Genomic DNA, 18,721 nt, shown 5'->3' on the forward strand with positions numbered 1-18,721 from the left:
TTTTTGTTGAAACTGAGTTCCATCTTTATTGTCCCATGGTTTGAGAAGATACAAGGTACAATTTCAATTCTTTTGATTTTTTTGAAGTTTAATTTGTGTCCTAGGATGTTATCTATTTTGGAGAATGTTCCATGGGCTGATGAGAAAAATGTATATTCTTTAGCTTTAGATGAAGTGATATATATATGTCTATCAAGTACAGTTATTCTAGGATCATATTTCCCTTGTAACTTTGTTTAGTTTCTGTTTAGAGGATCTGTCCAGCTTTGTTAAGTTGGGTGTTAAATATTTAGAATTGAAATTTTTTTTGTTGTATTGTTCCCTTGACTAGTATGAAGTGTACATCTTTGTCTTTTTTGACTACAGTTGCTTTAAATCCACTTATATCTGAAAATAAGTTTGCAACCCCTCTTTTCTTCTGATTCCATTTGCCTGAAAAATTGTCTTCCATCTCTTAACCCTGAGTTTTACTTTGTCCTTTAAGGTTAGGTGTGTTTCCTGCAGACAGCAATGGATGGCTTTTGTTTTTTTATCCAGTCTTCCAGCCTGTGCCTCTTTAAGGGGAAATTCAAGCCATTAACATTTATTGAGAGAATTGATAAGTGTGGTGGTAATCTATTCCTCATATTTTGTGAAAGTCCATTGCTTAGTTTTATCTTTTGCATCATTGTGGAAGCCAGATTTTGTCCTTTATTTTCTGAGTATTTACTTTGATGGTGGTCCATTGTAATGGTCAGGGTGTAGAGTAGATCTAAGTCTTTCCTGTAGAGCTGGTCTTGTGGCAAACTTCCTCAATGTTTGCATATCAGTAAAAGATTTGATTTCTCTGTCAATTTTAAAACTTAGCAGGATGTACAATTCTGGGCTGAAAATGGTTTTGTTTATGTAGATTAAAGGTAGATGACCATTGTCTTTGGCCTTAAAAGTTTCATTTGAGAAGTCTGCAGTCACCTTGATGAATTTGTTGCTATAGTTAAATTAGTGCTTACTCCTGGCAGCTTACAGAATTCTCTTTTTTCTTGATTTTGGACTAGTTCATTACAATGTGTCTTGGAGAAGCTCTATTTGAGTTGAGAAGACCTGGGGTCTGATATCCCTCTGAAAAGGGTGTATTAGAATCTTTGGTGATATTTGGGAAATTTTAATTTATGATATCCTCTAGTAGGGCTTCCATTCCTCTGGGGCATTCTTCTTCCCCTCTGGGATACCTATAACTTATAGGTTGAATGCTTCATGAAATCTCATAATTCTGCTTTCTCTCTCTCTTTTTGTGTCTCTTTAACTGTCTGAGTTAGCTCAAGAGCTTTATCCTCTACCTCTGAGATTCTTTCTTCTGCATGGTCTCATCTATTATTGATACTTTCCACTGCATCTTTAAGTTCCCTGATTACTTCAGTTCCTTAAGCTCTGTTATATCCTTCTGTATTCTTCAGATCGTTCTCTGATTTGATTCTGTTTTTTTTATTTCCTTTTGGTTAATTTATGTGTTCTCAGTAATTTCCTTCCTTGTTTTTGCTATCCATTTTATAAATTCCCCTTCTGTTACTTCTGACATTTCTTTATAGGTGGAATCACCTGCAGTAGCTACCTCATGATCCCTTGGTGAGGGTGGTTGCTGTGTTCTGTTTTCTCATGTTGCCAGGATTCTTATGCTGTTTTTTCCTCATGATTGTTTTCCTTTTGTCTGTGTCTTTGCCCTACTTTTTTCCTTTCCCTTTCTCTTGCTCTTGAAGTTATTGTGCCTCTGATCTAAGTTGTTGAAGTGTTATTTTGGTGAAGGTCTAAAAAGATGAGCAAGAAGGGATAAAAAATCAAAAAAGAGGAAAGAGAAAGGAAAGTGGGGTGAGTAAAAGGAAAGATTGACAAAAAGAAGAACAGACAGGAGTAATAGTGGTTTAAAGTAGGGTACTTTGACCCATACCCACAAATTCCAACCTTTGAGGGGCGCTGAGTTGGGTGGGTCCTTTGATGTCTGCAGCTCTTTGCCAGCCTGAGCAGACATAGGTCTCACCTCCACCAAATAAAGAAGAAAAACAAAAATACCATAAATCAAACCAAAAAAAAAAAAAAAAAACCTAAGAAGTAAAATTGGGAGAAAAAGCAAATAACAGAGGCAGAAATACCAGCAAAAATGAAGCCTTTATTAAAGAAGGCAATAATGGAAAAATTATATTTACATGAGAAAAACAAAGAAAAAAGAGAAATCTTAAGGGAAAAAAGTTGATAAAATTGTTTTTAAAGGAGCAGCACCTGTGCTCAAAAGAGTAGGGCGCTGGCCCCATATGCTGGAGGTGGCAGGTTCAAACCCAGCCCCAGCCAAAAACTACAAAAAAAAAAAAAAAAAATTGCCAGCTCTCCCACAAAGGCTGTACCTGGCCTAAGGCTGAACAGTGAAAGCTCCGTTCTGCCCTAGTAGCTCACTCCTGGCTTCTGGGTGCTGTTCAAAGTCACTTGCTCACTTGTCCAAGGTTTCCCAAAGTAACTCAATCAAGTGCCCCCCCACCCCGCTCAAAAAAAAAAAAAAAAAACCCACAAAGTGACCTTTCTGATTGCAAACTCTTGCCACTGTTGTAGCTGTTGTCAGGCGGCTGCCTCGGCCACTGACTTCTGACCAATCACAAACACTTGCTGCTTCTCCACCCACTGCAACTCTTTGGGTCCTGAAGTCTCCCTCTGCCTCCCAGTGCCCCCAGAGGGCTATTTCTTGGTAGAGCCCATAAGCCAGAGGTGCCTGGAGTCTTCTCTCTCCAATCTCACCATGCCCAGTTACAAAGAAGCTATCTCTAGTCCGCCATCTTGCTCCACCCTCCTCTAGAAAAGTTTTGTGGTAGATTTTTAAGCTCACAAAGTCTTTTGTTCCCTTTATTCATTTCTCTTTTTTTCTGTGTGTGTGTGTGTGTGTGTGTGTGTGTGTGTGTTCTCCCCCTGCCTGCTGATTCAGCCAAATTTACCCAGGCGGCAGTTTTTGTTTTTGTTTTATTAAATCATGGGGCACCATACACTGGTTTTATAGACCATTTGACATATTTTCATCACACTGGTTAACATAGCCTTCCTGGCATTTTCTTAGTTATTGTGTTAAAACATTTATATTCTACATTTACTAAGTTTCACATGTACCCTTGTAAGATGCACTGTAGGTATAATCCCACCAATCACCTCCCTCCTCCCATCCTTCCCTCTCCCTCCCCACCCTCCCCACCCCCATATTCTTAGGTTATAACTGGATTATAGCTTTCATATGAAAGCTATAAATTAGTTTCATAGTAGGGCTGAGTACATTGGATACTTTTGCTTCCATTCTTGAGATACTTTACTAAGAAGAATATGTTCCAGCTCCATCCATGTAAACATGAAAGAGGTAAAGTCTCCATCTTTCTTTAAGGCTGCATAATATTCCATGGTGTACATATACCACAATTTATTAATCCATTCATGGATCGATGGGCACTTGGGCTTTTTTCATGACTTAGCAATTATGAATTGGACTGCAATAAATATTCTGGTACAAATATCTTTGTTATAATGTGATTTTTGGTCTTCTGGGTATACACTTAGTAGAGGAATTATGGGATTGAATGGCGGTTCTATTTTTAGATCTCTAAGTGTTCTCCAAACATCTTTCCAAAATGAATGTATTAATTTGCATTCCCACCAGCAGTGTAGAAGTGTTTCCTTTTCTATACATCCATGCCAACATCTCTGGTCTTGGGATTTTGTGATATGGGCTAATCTTACTGGAGTTAGATGATATCTCAAAGTAGTTTTGATTTGCATTTCTCTGATGATTAAGGATGATGAGCATTTTTTCATATGTCTGTAGGCCGCGCGCCTGTCTTCTTCAGAGAAGTTTCTCTTCAAGTCCCTTGCCCAGCCTGCGATGGGATCACTTGTTCTTTTCTTTCTTATACGTTTGAGTTCTCTATGGATTCTGGTTATTAAACCTTTGTTGGAGACATAACCTGCAAATATCTTCTCCCATTCTGAGGGCTGTCTGCTTGCTTATTTACTGTGTTCTTGGCTGTGGAGAAGCTTTTTGGTTTGATCCGGTCCCAGTAGTGTATTTTTGATGCTGCTTGAATTGCCCAGGGGGTCCTCCTCATAAAATACTAGCCCAGACTGATTTCTTCAAGAGTTTTCCCTGTACTCTCTTCTAGTATTTTTATAGTTTCATGTCTTATGATGACCTCAGAACACTGTCCAGAGAGCTAGCTTCTTAAATAATTTCTTCAGGTTCTCAAAAAGCAAAATGTACTATAGAATCTTACATTTAAAACAAAAGTAGAAAAATCCTTCAACCTTTCCTCCTTCAGAAATTAGTCACCCAATCAATCATTCCCTTTCTCTTAGCTGTGAAAATACACATACAAACACACACATGCACACACATACTCTCCCTCAACAACACTCACTGATTTCTTTTCAAATGTTCTACTAATGTTTGATTCAGATAAATATAGCTTGACTCACTGAGGAAAAGATAGAAATTAAAACCATCCATACATAGTTCTTTTTTTTAGAAAAAAATGTGGTGCATGACAAAACTCCAATTGATATTGACCAGGGCTAAGTATAACATTCTGTGCATTTTGCATGAAGTATTTTGGCTCTGTTCCCTTCCTATCACTTGACTTTCGTGAAATGAAAGAGTTACTTTGAAAGCTATGTGAGTAATCCTCCCAAAATGGAAGTCCAGCTTTCTGTCATTCTCAATGGAACCATACTGCCCTTGGCCCATCAAGCTTGGTGCTCGTTACCTGGATCTAGGCTCCATACACAGCTGTCTCTCTTCTTATTTCTTGTATGAACCTAGTTTAATATGAGTGGTGGTGGAGAGGCGTATTATAGGGACTTTTAAAAAGACTCTGAATCAGTTAGCAGTTTTAGGGAAAGCAGTGCTTATTGAGACGATGCAGCATGCTTATTGGGACAGCACACCGATTTCTTTTTTGCTATTTCCGATAGATATCTAGGAACTTATATGTGTCTGTGTGTTCATGCATGCCCGGATAGATAATTTGAGTCTTAAGAATTCAAGAACAGCCACTTCAAGTTCCAGGTTTCATTATTTTCTGTGTAAAACCAGATGTGAAGCCTCACCAGAATGCATTCTGTTTCACTTCTCCCTCCACCTTGCCAGGAGCTCTTATATTTCTGTAAGAATAGCTAGGGTTTTACGCTTAGCAGCAGCTGTTTATAACATCTGCCAGATAATTACCAAGCTGAATCAGAATTCACCTGCCTTAACCTAAAGTGTGGGATGAATTCCTGATCAAGGAATAAAAGATAGATTGCAGTTACATTTTTTCCATGCTTGTTAATAATCACTGCTATAGACACCAGTAAAGAGCAGATGCTTTTCTGAGGGAGGTGGAAAGGGGAAAAAAAAAAACACCCAGGAGCACCCACTTTTAGCTACATATGTATGCATCTCACATTCAGCACGAGACACTGACATTTGTTAACACCATTGTAAAAAGATGCCGTGGCGTATGCTTCACATTCTAGATTTTCTGCAGCACCTGCTGATGATCGAGCCCCCTTTTATGTGTGAGTATCGGTGATTCAAACGCTCATTATGGCTGTGTGTTACAACTTGCCTCTGAAAAACATCTTGTGCTTTTGTAATGTCCCAAAGCAGGGATAGATCCAGATATAGATTCAGTTTATACATTTTGGCTCTTTTTCTTCATTTATATAAGAACATAAATTCCAACAGAGCTATGAGATCGTTACATTTTCACATTGCACTGATGATTGTGAACTCATTTGAAAATCCTATTTTCCAACTCCTGAGCCTTCCAGCTCTTTGGAAGGGAATGATCTTATCTGCACATGCAGGCTGGGTCTCTGCATCAATAGCCATATCATATTTCAGCATTCATGAATGGTATTCTCTTTCATCTACTCTGTGTAACCAAAGGTTAGTTTACGTTTAAGAATTTTTAATACAACTCTCAAATAAACTACAGGGTGTCTGTGTAGTTTGTAATTCAGCTTTGGGATTGGGGGTTGGCAGTTGTAGGTTGTGTATGATTGTGTGACCAGACGTGTGTTAGAATTGCTCTGCCTTGGTGTAGCTGTCGGTAGGGTGCCTGTTCTGGGGACTTCACTGTCTATAGTGGGCTAAATATTTTGAAAACTGCCTTGTTTGCTCGTTATCACTGCTACCAAAAGTATCACTAAAATAGTTGGATAACACTCCTCACTCTCTACCTTTTGGTAAAAGAAAAAACAGCTTGGGGCAAATAGAGAGGAAAACTCATTTTAAACGTTCTTTGTGGTAGAAACATCTTTACTTTCACAAACTGATTTTAAAATTAAATACTTTGTACTGATTGTTATTTTTGCTTTGTAACCTTTCTCCCATCACCTTTAACTGGCTTTTTAAAGTTAAGATTTGATTTACATGAGTTTTGATGAATCTTCAGAAATAATACCAGTTTTTTTTTTGAGCAGTCACTTAAGATTTTAGGTTTTATATTTATCTTCATTTTTTGTAGTATAAAATACAATTGTGTTTTCTGACTCAAAACCTACCTGACCTCACACTTAGGTGAAGTGAAAGAGTGGAATAACCAATGTATCTGAAATTAGACATCCTCCTCAATAAACTATATCATTGGTATGATTTTTTAATAGAATATATAAAACAGTCAATTTATCCTTGCCATCCAGTGCTGAAGTGTTATATCCTTGTTATCTTCATGATTTCTATATTGTGCATTTTTTACATGCTTTTTTTAATTATACAGACTTGGTGCTTTGGCTTTTGATAAAATATTTCTCTTATCTCTGTTCTTTAATACGAGGATCCTGGAGCAACTTACTTAAAATTGTATCAACTATGTAAATAGCCTTGCAGGACAGCAGTAAACTTTCAAATTGAATTTAAATTTTCAAATGTCAGTTTCTAATCATTACAGCAGCAGTCAGCATCTAGCATACGTCTTACTCATAATAGACATTCAGTCAGGATTTGTTTAGTTAGTAACTGGCCATTCAAGTGTAAACAGCCGACTTTTCTTTGAAACCAAGTAAATTTGTAAGAAATTGCTACAGATTAATAAGAGACTTCTATAAACTTAAATGGTTTAACTTCATACTTAAGACTTAAGAGTTCATAACTTACCAGAGCTAATATTATTTTGATAATGCTTGTTAATGTCTAGAATTAATTATATATTATGGAAAATGTAAAGTAATTAGTGATACTCAGTATTTTAATGGAGTATACCTAATTTGTTTCTTCTAGGGAACTTAAATTTTTTTGGACAAAATTAATGTTATTGCTGACAATTATTATTCTAAAGATTTATAGGTATTCCTAATTTTAAATATTAGACTTTCATTTGGGCATACTTCCTCCCTCCACCCATATGATTATTGGTAAACACATAGTTTATTTGAAGCACTTAAAAGTTAAATTTCAGTTGTTATTCTTCCCTATGTACTATCTTATCATTTTCAAGTTTGGATTCTCTGCTGAGTGTGCTGATTAAAAAAGATGTATGAAAAAATAGAGATAAAGGGAAAATACAGTTTCTTTTTTTTATATTTTGAAAACTTTCCTAATAGGTTAAACTTAGTTTGCTTTAGCTTTCATGGATTATGCTTTATTCCAGAATTACTTATGTGCCTGCAGAACATTTAGAAGAGTTCAAAATAAGCCTGGAACAACAGTCTGGAGGAATAATGGCACTGAACATTTTTTCTTCATACACTGGCAGGTAAGTGAAACATTATGTCATCTACAGTGAATGAAAGAAACAGCAAGTTTTAAAGAGAAATTTTGAATCCAGGGGGAGAGAGGATTAGAAAAAGAGAGAAAGTCTGAGTTGCTGTCTCTCTTCTAAGATTTTAAAAAATATTCCTACTTTAGGAATTGGAATTCCCAATTAGTTATTATATAATATGGAAATTTTCAGTAATATATAATATTCAAATCAAGGAATTAAAAATCAATTCTTTAATTCTGCCATCCAGTACAGCACTTTTAACATGTTATATTTTGATCATTTACATCATATATGAATGTAGTTTTTTCTTAGAACGTGCAAAATTTGTATGGTTTTGTATAACATTATTCTCTCTTTTATAAATAGAGTAGAACCTTGTAAGTCGACACCTGAGGCCCTGTAACAAATTGGTTTACATCTGGAGATGATCAACATAAGGAACTAGGCCTACAGTACTGACACGTACACGCGGTGCAGTCTGGTCATTAAGGAGGTGGTTAATGGAGGGAGGTGGTCAGCTGTGGAGGTTCTACTGCGTTATCAAACATCTTCAGACATACAATCTATTACTTCATTTACATACATTCAAATCTAGAATCATTTTCAATAGTTAGTTTTTGCTCTTATGGAGAATTTTGGTGATGACATATATGCATGTTGGAAAATAGCGTTTGGCTTTTTAAAGCCTGTTAACATACAATGTAATAAGAGCCTTTAAATAATAAAGGGAAAGTTTTTAACTTTCCCCTTAGGAAAGATAGGAAAGGACTTTAATGCTGTTGCTGAGTAAGTTCAGAATAGGAAAAGAATAATGTCTATTTGATTTTCCTTGAAGAATGTGCCATTTTGTGCTTTCAGTTTTTGGCCTTTTTTTTTTTTTTTACTCACACTGGTAACTGAAAAACGAATTTCTCTTTAAACATATGTTGTAGCAGAAATGGCTTTGCAATCATTCTGAGGTCTTCTTAGATGAGTTCTACCATTTCTTTGAGGATGTCAGAGCACTCCTGTGCTCAGTGACCCTGTCTGTGTTCTGTGCAGTATTGCATCACTGTTTCCTCTGCACAGTACACAGTACACAGAAGGGAAAAATACATTAGGTGTTTAATAAAGGGAAAGAATGTCTTGGTTCTTGAGGGCCTCGTGAATTTTATGGGCAAGGGAATACAATCATCCTTTGGTATCTAAAGAGGATTGGTTTTAGGACTTCTGAGGATACCAGTCTACAGGTGCTCAAGTAAGTCTCTTATATAAAATATTATAGTATTTGCATATAACCTATGCACATCCTTCCATATACTTTCAATCATCTTTAGATTGCTTATAATGCCTAATATAATTTGAAGCCTATAAAATAGTTGTTATACTGTATTATTTAGGGAATAATGACGAGAAAAACATTTGTACATATGAGTACAAAAGAAACCATCCATTTTTTTCCAAAATATTTTTGATCTATAGTTGGCATTCGCAGAACCCATAGATAGGAGTTGGTGGGTGAATTCACTTCACCCTGTACAAAGCTCAGCCAGACTCTACCCCAGGATTTCCATCTCAGAGTTAATGGCTGGTGTTGATTCTAGTGCTTCTTATCAAAATGATAAAAGTAATCATTTCATTGTCCCTTTGAAACATTGTTCCAAATGACTTAAATAATATCTGGGTAATAGCTTAGTCCCATTAAATTCTAGAGCTTTAAAATACACAAAAAATTATTAGAAATAAAGCCATTTCCAGCATTGCACCTCTATCCCTAGCATAGAGATTGGCCTGGGTTGTGAGATACTGTGACTGGCTGTGTTACTGCAGAGAAAGGATATTTGCTACTGATATCCAATGTACTTAAAACAGAACAGAAGAATCTGCAGCAGAGAGAGGTTAAGTACCTTGCTCAAGTCCCATAGCTAATAAATGTCAGAACCAAATATAGCATATGAGCTGACGTCAGACTTCATGTTCTTAACCAGTGGATCCAAAGAAAGAATTGCACAAGTCTGTAAACATGTGCCACATAAAAATCTGTGGCCTGTAGCATAGAGCTTAAGAGCTCAGATTTTGTGGTATGATGGCCTCGGTTCAAATCTCATCTGGGCTACGTTGTTGTGTGTCTTTGTGCAAATTATTTCACCTGGACCTATATACAGAAATAAAAGTTATTTTAGTTGATGGACATTTTATTGACATTCAGCAGTATTAACAGGGCAGAGATGTCTCTCTCTCTTCTTTTTTTAAAGCTGAATGAGTATAGAAGGACATGACACTTGAGTCCCCTGAAACCCACTCTGAGATGGGTCACCAGTGGCCCAGTTAGAGGAGGGAGCATGCTTAGGTCAACGAAGAGATTCAAGCTTATGGGATCATTTGCAGAGATTGGGGTTCTTATATGAAACAATTCAGTATATTTATCTTCTTTTAGCTAAAAAGGCTAAGAATGTTTCCGAGGAGCTCCTACAGCTTAGGCTTTAGGGCTAAGAACCTCTCCTCATCCCGTGGACATCTTAGGGCTCTTTCTGAGTTCTCATTCGGGTCTGGCTGCCTCACCTGCCTTTTTTTCTATCATATTCTCTCCAGTTGTATTTCTGGGGGACTAGGCGTACTTTGTACTCTTCTGCCTTGCATCCTCTGGATGACTTCACCCAGACTTTTTCTCAGTCAGCTCCTTGACATTGTTTCTTGGTAGGGCAGAACTCCTGGGAAGAGATCCCCATCAGGTTTAGACCATAGAAAGCCTCATTCAGAGCCTTATTCTTCAGTTTTCATAGGATGAGAATTCAAACACAAAACCAGTGGTGGACCCTATTACAGGTAGATTGCATTCTAATGGTTTAAAAACAAATTTATCACTGTGGTCAAAGAAAGAGTGAGACAGACATTCAAGGAAAACCTAGACAGTTGCTTGCCAGAAACATTGTGAAGCACGTGTAAGCACAGGTGGATCGCGGGATTAGATGACTTCTGATCTCAAAGATTATGTAATTTGAGGTAGTTCAGTATTACTCTTAGTGGAGAATGGCCGTAATTTGAATATCTGTGTTTTTAGATTTTTCAGTTTCTATAAAAATCAACTGAAAACATGTATTGAATCAGAATTTTTATAGTCTTCTCAACTTCAAAAGAAATATGTGGACATATTTATTTTAAAAATCTAATTTTTACCAATGGCATAAGGATATACCATCATCAGTTTAACTATTCTCTGTTGTCCTTACAATGCCATTTATTGATGTAGAGTATGTCATTGGCAAAAAAAAATTCTTTCTGACAATAGTTGTTATTATACAGTTTATTTACATTTAGTCAACAGATTGGACCCATTGTGTTACATGTGTGGCAAATTTGGCAAAATCTGAATTGCTGTGGAAATTGGAAAGTAACCTTGAACACAACTGCATGGTAAACTGCTGCCTGTAAGAAATATTCTGTGTCTGGGCCCTTTGGATGGGCTGAAGCTGGACCATAAGCATGTTCACATTTTTTTTCAAAAGTTAAAGTGAAAGTGTGGGTCCATCATTAGGAAGCAGAGATGCTAAACTTCTGTCATCCTTGGTGAGACATTCCTTCAGGTCAGGAGTCCAGGCTGAGCATGCTTGTCACCCACATGGCGCCTCCAGCAGATTCTTTCACATGTAAGCGGTGTAATAAATATTTGTAGAAGAGTTTTTCTTTAGAATTTTGGTGTTTATCTCCTTCCAACTCTTTTGTTTTGTTCTCCCATGTTTCATCAGGAAAGAAAACAGACTAGGCGAGACTTTTTGAATTCAGTTTTTTAGCCAGACGAAGTTATGGTAGATTAAGTCTAATGTAATTTTGCTTTGTTAGGTTTTCCTTTCCCCCTGTTGTAAAAATGTTACATACTTACTGGCCAGGGATGGTGAAAATATAAAGCGGTTGTGCAGTTTTCGCTAAACCAGCAATAAAGTACATGTGTACATAAGAAAACCTTGCATGATTTCACCAGGATTTCAGAGTACTTATTGTGTAACTCTTTAACCAGAGACATTCCAGAACTACCAGAGCGAGAAGAAGGAGAGGGAGAAGAAAGTGAACTTCAAAACGCAGCATACAGCAACTGGAATCAGCCCCGGCGGTAAGGACTATTCATTTCTGTCCTCTGCATACTCAATGGATGTGTTTAAAGATAGGAAAGTGTACTTCAGACTGGATTACAACTGGCTACTTGTCACATTGGACAAGTTGTGTACCATTTGTAACCCTCCATTTCTTCATACATACATTGGAGAAAATATTGTGTATCACACAGTTTAAAAGTAATACATATATGAGGATCTGGCACATACTAGAGACTAAATAAAGTCACCTAAAAAAATGATGTGTAGGTAGTTGGGATAGATAATACATTCTATAAAATTTGATTCTAGGTATACCCCCATATGTTCATTTAAATTTTATCTAGCATATGTAGAAACTAGATATTCAAGCATACATATTTGAAATGTGTGTGAGAAAGTAAACAGCCTCGTTTTCACACAGGCTGAGTTTATCCTAATCCACGTTCTGTCTCGCACCAGTGTCCTATATAATAGAAAAGGTGATTTTTCTAAATATGTTCAGCTATATCATTGTACATTACTAAGACATGTTCATGCCACGTCACCTTCAGTTTAGTAAGAATTTATTGAGTCTTGATTGTGGAGCCAGACTTAAAGCCAGTGATTGTGTGAATAGCAGGGGAGTAAATATAAAACATAAATCCTGCCTTCAGGGAAGTTCTGATGTATTTGGCTGGGCAAGACATAGAGATAGCATGAACAATAGAAGATTGAACAATACAAGGTATTTTGAATTAAGTATAAAACGTTAAGTGATCATCATTGGACATCCCCTCCAAAAAGATCTAAAAGTAACCATCTCAGTGGTGCCTTGGACTTAGTAAGCACTGGTATTTGTTATATAGTGAGTAAATAAAATGCTCAAGAAAAGAATTTCTGCTATTCAGAGATAGAATACAGTTTGGTGATTTTTTTTCCCCCTGCTCAAGCATGAACTTGAGTCTGCAGCCATCACATTTAAGTATTTTCAAAATACAGAAAATACCAGTTTATGTTGCCTTCAAAGAAACAATAAGCATTTCCCGCCATCTAAAATCAATTTTTATTTGAGTTTCTTCAAAGTCATTTAACTTTCTTTTTTAAAAAAAGTCTATCTGTGGCAGAAATTGCAGGACGTTAAGTATCTTATTTATCTGTGGATGGAGGTAGAAATAAGTGAAATGAACCTTTTATAGCAGATGGTCATAGTGATAAATTTGAATTTTATTTGAAGATAGTTATCACAGGAAAACAAAACAATTTTAGTAACATTCTGAGAAGACAAATCATTTTAGAAGGCACTATGCAAAATAGCTGGGAGTCAGTAAGAGCCATGTTTGAATTCTAGCATTGATGCTTTCTAAGACAATTTTCTTAATTTCTGTTATATCTCAGCTCCTTCATCTACAAAATGGGGTTTTAAATAAAACCTTTTAATAATAATAGAACCTTTTAAATTTGGGGGAGAATTCATTGTGAAAATGCATATAAAATCCTTAGCATAATGCCAGGCACTTGAGTACTCAGTCAGCAGTTGATTTTCTATAATAATATAATATTGATCACTAATAACTAAGCAAAGAACAAGCATTGAACACAGGAATTATGAAATTTTCCAGTGTGAAAGAAGAACTCAACTTCTGGACTGCAAGATTTTTATTCTGTTCTTCTCAATTTTAACCTTCACATTAGCCTAAGATATCTCTAAAGTTGGTAATTACCTTGCATAGAGAAAATGTCTAGAGAGTATCAAGAAGATACTCTATACTCACTAATATAGTGCTTCAAACTACTTTAAGGGGAAGGTTTATTAGAATATGATGAGAAAGCTGACCAGAACCGCCACAGCTTTCAGGAAATGAGGAGTATTAGGAACATACTTCACAGCATTGGAAATGAGCCATTCATTTATGAAGTCAGCAGAAATTTACTTTGTGTGGAAACAGAGAATACATTTTAGTAAAATGTCATTTAAAAAATGTAAAATTGGGTGTATTGCTTTTTTTATTTTGCATGTGATTTTCATTTACGGAATAGGCATCATACTACTTTATGTATTATTTCCAAGTTTGCTTTAGATTTTATGTTTTGCAAATCTATCGTGTTTGATACCTAAATTTCTAATTCATTTGGTTCAGTTGTATTGCATTTCAGTATATGAAAATTTGTACATTCTTACTTTAATATTGAGTAGGTAATAGTTATTTAATATAGTAGAACCTCTGTAAGGTGACCACCCAACGTATGGAGGTGGTTAGCATGAGGACCTGGGTCTATTGTACTGATAGTTACATGGGGTGCATGTCCAGTCTATGAAAATCAGGTCAACATACGGAGGTGATTGATGAGGGAAGTGATCAACTATGGAGGCTCTATTGTATATCTATTTCTTTACACTTATGTATGATAATTTATCTAGGGAACATATCCGGAAGTAGAATTTATAGCCCATAGATTTATATGTAGTTTTTACTTATTTAGAAGTTGTTAAATTGCTTTTAAATTTTTTTTTTTTTTTTTTTAATTTGGCCGGGGCTGGGTTTGAACCCACCACCTCCGGCATATGGGACCGGCGCCCTACCTGCTGAGCCACAGGCGCCGCCCTGCTTTTAAATTTTTACTTGAGCGTTTCTTTTTCTCCATATTCTTAGTAACTCATCACGCGATCATTTTTTAAACGGTTCTGCTCAATCTGGTAGGTGAAAAATGCTACCTTGTCTTAATAAATAAGGTTATGGTATATCAAGACTGATGAGATAGGACACACATTTGCTCATTTGTTACATGGATTAATTTCATATCATGCTTTCATTACTGCAGTAATCATGATCTTCATCATACCAGTAGTAAAAGATTTACTATTTATTATATGTCAAAGATTTTGTTTTACAATTTATAATTGTATAAACAATTATATGTATAATTAATTTAACCCTCCCAGAAACTCTTGATGTAGAGACTCTCATGGGCTCCATGTCACGGCTGAAGAAAATAAGACAGAGAGAGACCAAGTAAGATGCCCAGTGTCACATAATTATTAAGTAGCATAGGAGCAGGACTTGAACCCAGGGACTCAGTTTACTATTCGTTCTGACCTCAAAGCTATGTTTTACCTTTGCCTTTCTGAATTTCATCCTTTTAAAACTATGTCTAAATCTTGAGAAAAACTGACATTTTTTCTGTAACTAACTCTGAAGTAAACATGTTCTGCAATTTGCCTCTTCTCTGGCTCTCCTTATCTTTTCCCATGGCTATTTATTTTGTTCAGTGAATAATGAGTCTGGTTCTTCACCCCAGAGATCATTTTGGCAGCTCTGTCTTGGGTTATCTTCTCCAGTATTTTACAGATTTACTGTTAAAAAAGCCTTTACTTCTAGGGGGTATTTGAAGACTTTTCTACCTGTCCTAAACCCTGTAAGAGCATATGGTGTTGTCATCCAGAGGTTAGTTAATCGCTCTGTGCCTCTTCCTCCTTTGTGCAGTGGGGCTAATTAGAGCATCCGCTTTGTAGGGATGTTGCGAAATTAAATTAAAGTATATGTAACTCAGAGAATAATGCTGAGCAGATGATAAGCCCATAATAAATGTTTGCTGCTATTGCTGTTTTTTTTTAATATTACTCAAGAAAGTATAAGAATCACATTCTAATTTACACCAACCATAAGGGCCCCAGGAGACTTCTTTTTTTTTTTTTTTTTTTTTTTTTAAGGAGCTTTACCTATGTTCTAGATCCTTAAATATATACACATAATGGCTATACATCCTGACTGTTTTACTTTGGTGGTTTACCTATCTACTTCCCTCCTTCTTCCCTCTCTTCATCTCTCCGTCTCTCCCTCCCTCCCCTTCCTTCTTTCATTCTAGATAAAGTCTCACTCTGTCACCCTCAACAGAGTGCTGTGGTGTCATAGCTCATAGAAACCTCAAAATCTTGGGCCCAAGGGGTCCTCTTGTGTCAGCCTCCTGAGTAGCTGGCACTACAGGTGCCCACCATAATGCACAACTATTTTTAGAGACAGGGTCTTGCTCTTGCTCAAGCTGGTCTCTAACTCTTGAGATCAAGCAATCCACCCCTCTTCAGCCTTCCAGAGTGTGGGAATTACAGATGTAAGTCACCATGCCTGGCCAGTGTTTGTTGTTTTCTTTCACAGAATTCCTAGAATAGGATTTTAACTAGTTTATTTACAAAGACTGCAAGATCAAGGATCATGGTGAGATCCTTTTAAGCTAAACAGGTAGAGTTTCTAAGACTGTAGATTTCCATTTAAGAAAAAGCACTGACCAATGAAAGATGAGTCTCAGCATCTGTTTTCTTTGGCCTGTTGCCCGTCCACTCTGCCTCTCTAGTGTCCTTACGTCCCAGCCTTTATTACCACACCTCCTCGTCCACTTCTCAGGAGTACTTAATTCAGCCTTTCTTCTTCTCTGGAGCATCTCACCTGTCCATGCTGAGGGTATGTCTGGGGGTCTTCTCTTCCTTAACATCCAACATTGTGTCCTTTGTGCAGCAGCTGGCAGGATCTCATCACATCTACTTGGTGTGTTTTTCTCCAACACCCTCAGGTCTGACCTATCTTGGCCAAACCTCTCATTGCAAATCACCTTATTCTTTTCACAAGATGTGAACTCTAAGTCCATTCAGAGATCACATAGCTATTTGTAGTTATTATAAATGAGTTCGTGTATTGATTTTGTGGGTATTGGATGTACAGTGCAGAGCCACGGGAGAGGAGGCTAGCGGGGAGTGGCGAGGTTGGATCCTGTGGGACTTTGTCAGCCGCTGATCTTAGTGCCCTTACTGTCAGCGAGCAGGTTTGCCTTGGCAAGAAGGACTCGTAGGAAGGCAAGTTTCTGACATCATGTGCTCAGGAGTGTTCTTTCCCTTGATTTAGTTGCTAAGCTTAGAAGCCACCATCTGTTCAGTGGTAGCTGAATTTCTTGATTACTTAATGTCTGCAATGTTAAAGTTCCTGCAAAATGATATTTTTACATTGGTATGTTCCAGATCCTGGAATACGAGTCTAATATTTACTTGTAACAAATCATCTTCAGAAATACATTAATATTTATCATATCCTACAAAACACATATATGAGAAAATATTTAAAGCTACCTTATTTTAGTACTAATTAGGGCTTAATAAATTGAGCAAATAATATTTTTAAAGATTAACACATATTATTTTATTGCATAAAATAATAAACCATCTGAGCCATTTTTCAGTATGCAGTTCAGCAGCATTAAGTACATTTACATTGCTTTGCAACCATTACCACCATGCGTCTACAGATGTTCCTTCACCTTACAAAACTGAGACTCTGTCCCCATTCTTAATAAGAAAGTCCCCATTCTTCTCTCTTCCAAGCACCTAACGACCAACCTTCTACTTTCTGTGTATTTGAGTTTGACGACTCTGGGTGCCTCATATGAAGGGAACCACTTGGCATCTGTCCACTTAGCTGACTTATTTCACTCAGCATAATATCCTCGAGGTTTACCCATTTTGTAGCATGTTTCAGAAATTCCTTCATTTTAATGGTTGAATAACATGTGCGTACCATTGTGTTTATTCGTTATTTGTTGATAGACAGTGGAGTTGTTTCCCCCTTTTAGCTATTGTGAATAATGTTTCTATGAACATGGATATACATAAAACTCTTTAATACCCTGCTTTAAATTTTTGTTGGATTTACACCCAGAAATGAAATTGTTGAATCATATGGTAATTATGTTTTTAATTTTTTAAGGAACCTGTAAACGGTTTCCCATGGCAGTCATTCCTACCAACAGTGCACAAAGGTTCCAGTTTCTCTACGTCCTCACCAATACTTGCTATTTTCTTTAGCTTTTTTTTTTTATAGTAGCCATCCTAATGGATGTGAGATGGTATTTTATTGTGTTTCCAATTTGTATTTTTCTAATGATTAGTGATGTTAAGCATCTTTTTCTGTGCTTATGGGTTATTTATGTATCTTTTATTTTGTTGAGTTTAGGAGTTCTCTATATATTCCAGATATTAATCTGTTATCAAATATGTAATTAGCAAACATTTTTTCCCGTGGATTGGGGTCTTCTGTTGATAATATCCTTTGAGGAACAAAAGTCTTTAATTTTGAGGAAGTCCAATTTGTCTATTTTTTCTTTTATTGCCTGTAACTTTGGTGTTTCATATGTAAGAAATCATTGCCAAATCCAAAATCATGGAGATTTTCCCCTATGTTTTCTTATAAGAGTTTACAATTTTATTTATTTTTATAGGGTTGAACTTTGGAGAGAACCAAGCAAATCCTTGGGCATCAGCATTGTTGGTGGACGCGGGATGGGGAGTCGTCTAAGCAACGGTGAAGTGATGAGGGGCATTTTTATCAAACATGTTCTTGAAGATAGTCCAGCTGGCAAGAATGGAACCTTGAAACCTGGCGATAGAATAGTAGAGGTAGTGGGCTTTCTGTGTCATATATTCACTTGTCCCATAGCCAACATATGTTTGTGGTTACAAATATTTCTTTCTTATTTGTTTCTTTTCATCCATTTTCTCTTATGTAGACTATAACAGATTGTACATCTTGATGTAGGTACTGATATTTGGAGATATAGCCAACCATTTTAAAAAACATTGGCTCCAAGGTAAAATAATTATGTTGTCCTTAAAAGAAGAAAGCCAGTTTTTAGAGAGAGAGAAAAAAAAAAACGAATTGTTTAAAATTACATATACACACACAAAATGTACACATCATTGTTAAATTATTCAATGAAATTTTATTTCAATATATTTATTATTTCGTTGAAGATATACTTTGTTGGTCGAGTTTATTTTTTTTTTCCCAGACTGGGTCTTTTTGGCTAACTTCTTTAACACTCAGACATCGATTACCTTTCATTTATGGACTTATTTCTTAGTCTCAGCCAGGCTTTCCCTGTTTCTTCTGAGTG

General features: G+C 36.4%; 1 protein-coding gene across 14 annotated transcripts in view; it reads left to right on the forward strand.

Annotated features, from left to right (window-relative positions):
* MPDZ (multiple PDZ domain crumbs cell polarity complex component) overlaps positions 1-18,721 on the forward strand; it is a 198,717-nt gene that overhangs the window by 131,090 nt on the left and 48,906 nt on the right. For all 14 annotated transcript variants that reach the window (XM_053572517.1, XM_053572552.1, XM_053572529.1 and 11 more), the window contains 3 exons: positions 7,626-7,730; positions 11,734-11,826; positions 18,047-18,224. In XM_053572517.1, the coding sequence (XP_053428492.1) occupies positions 7,626-7,730; positions 11,734-11,826; positions 18,047-18,224 (376 nt within the window). The remainder of the gene's footprint in view (positions 1-7,625; positions 7,731-11,733; positions 11,827-18,046; positions 18,225-18,721) is intronic.

The sequence above is a fragment of the Nycticebus coucang genome, chromosome 2, assembly GCF_027406575.1.
Source record: "Nycticebus coucang isolate mNycCou1 chromosome 2, mNycCou1.pri, whole genome shotgun sequence".
Classification (NCBI taxonomy): domain Eukaryota; kingdom Metazoa; phylum Chordata; class Mammalia; order Primates; family Lorisidae; genus Nycticebus; species Nycticebus coucang.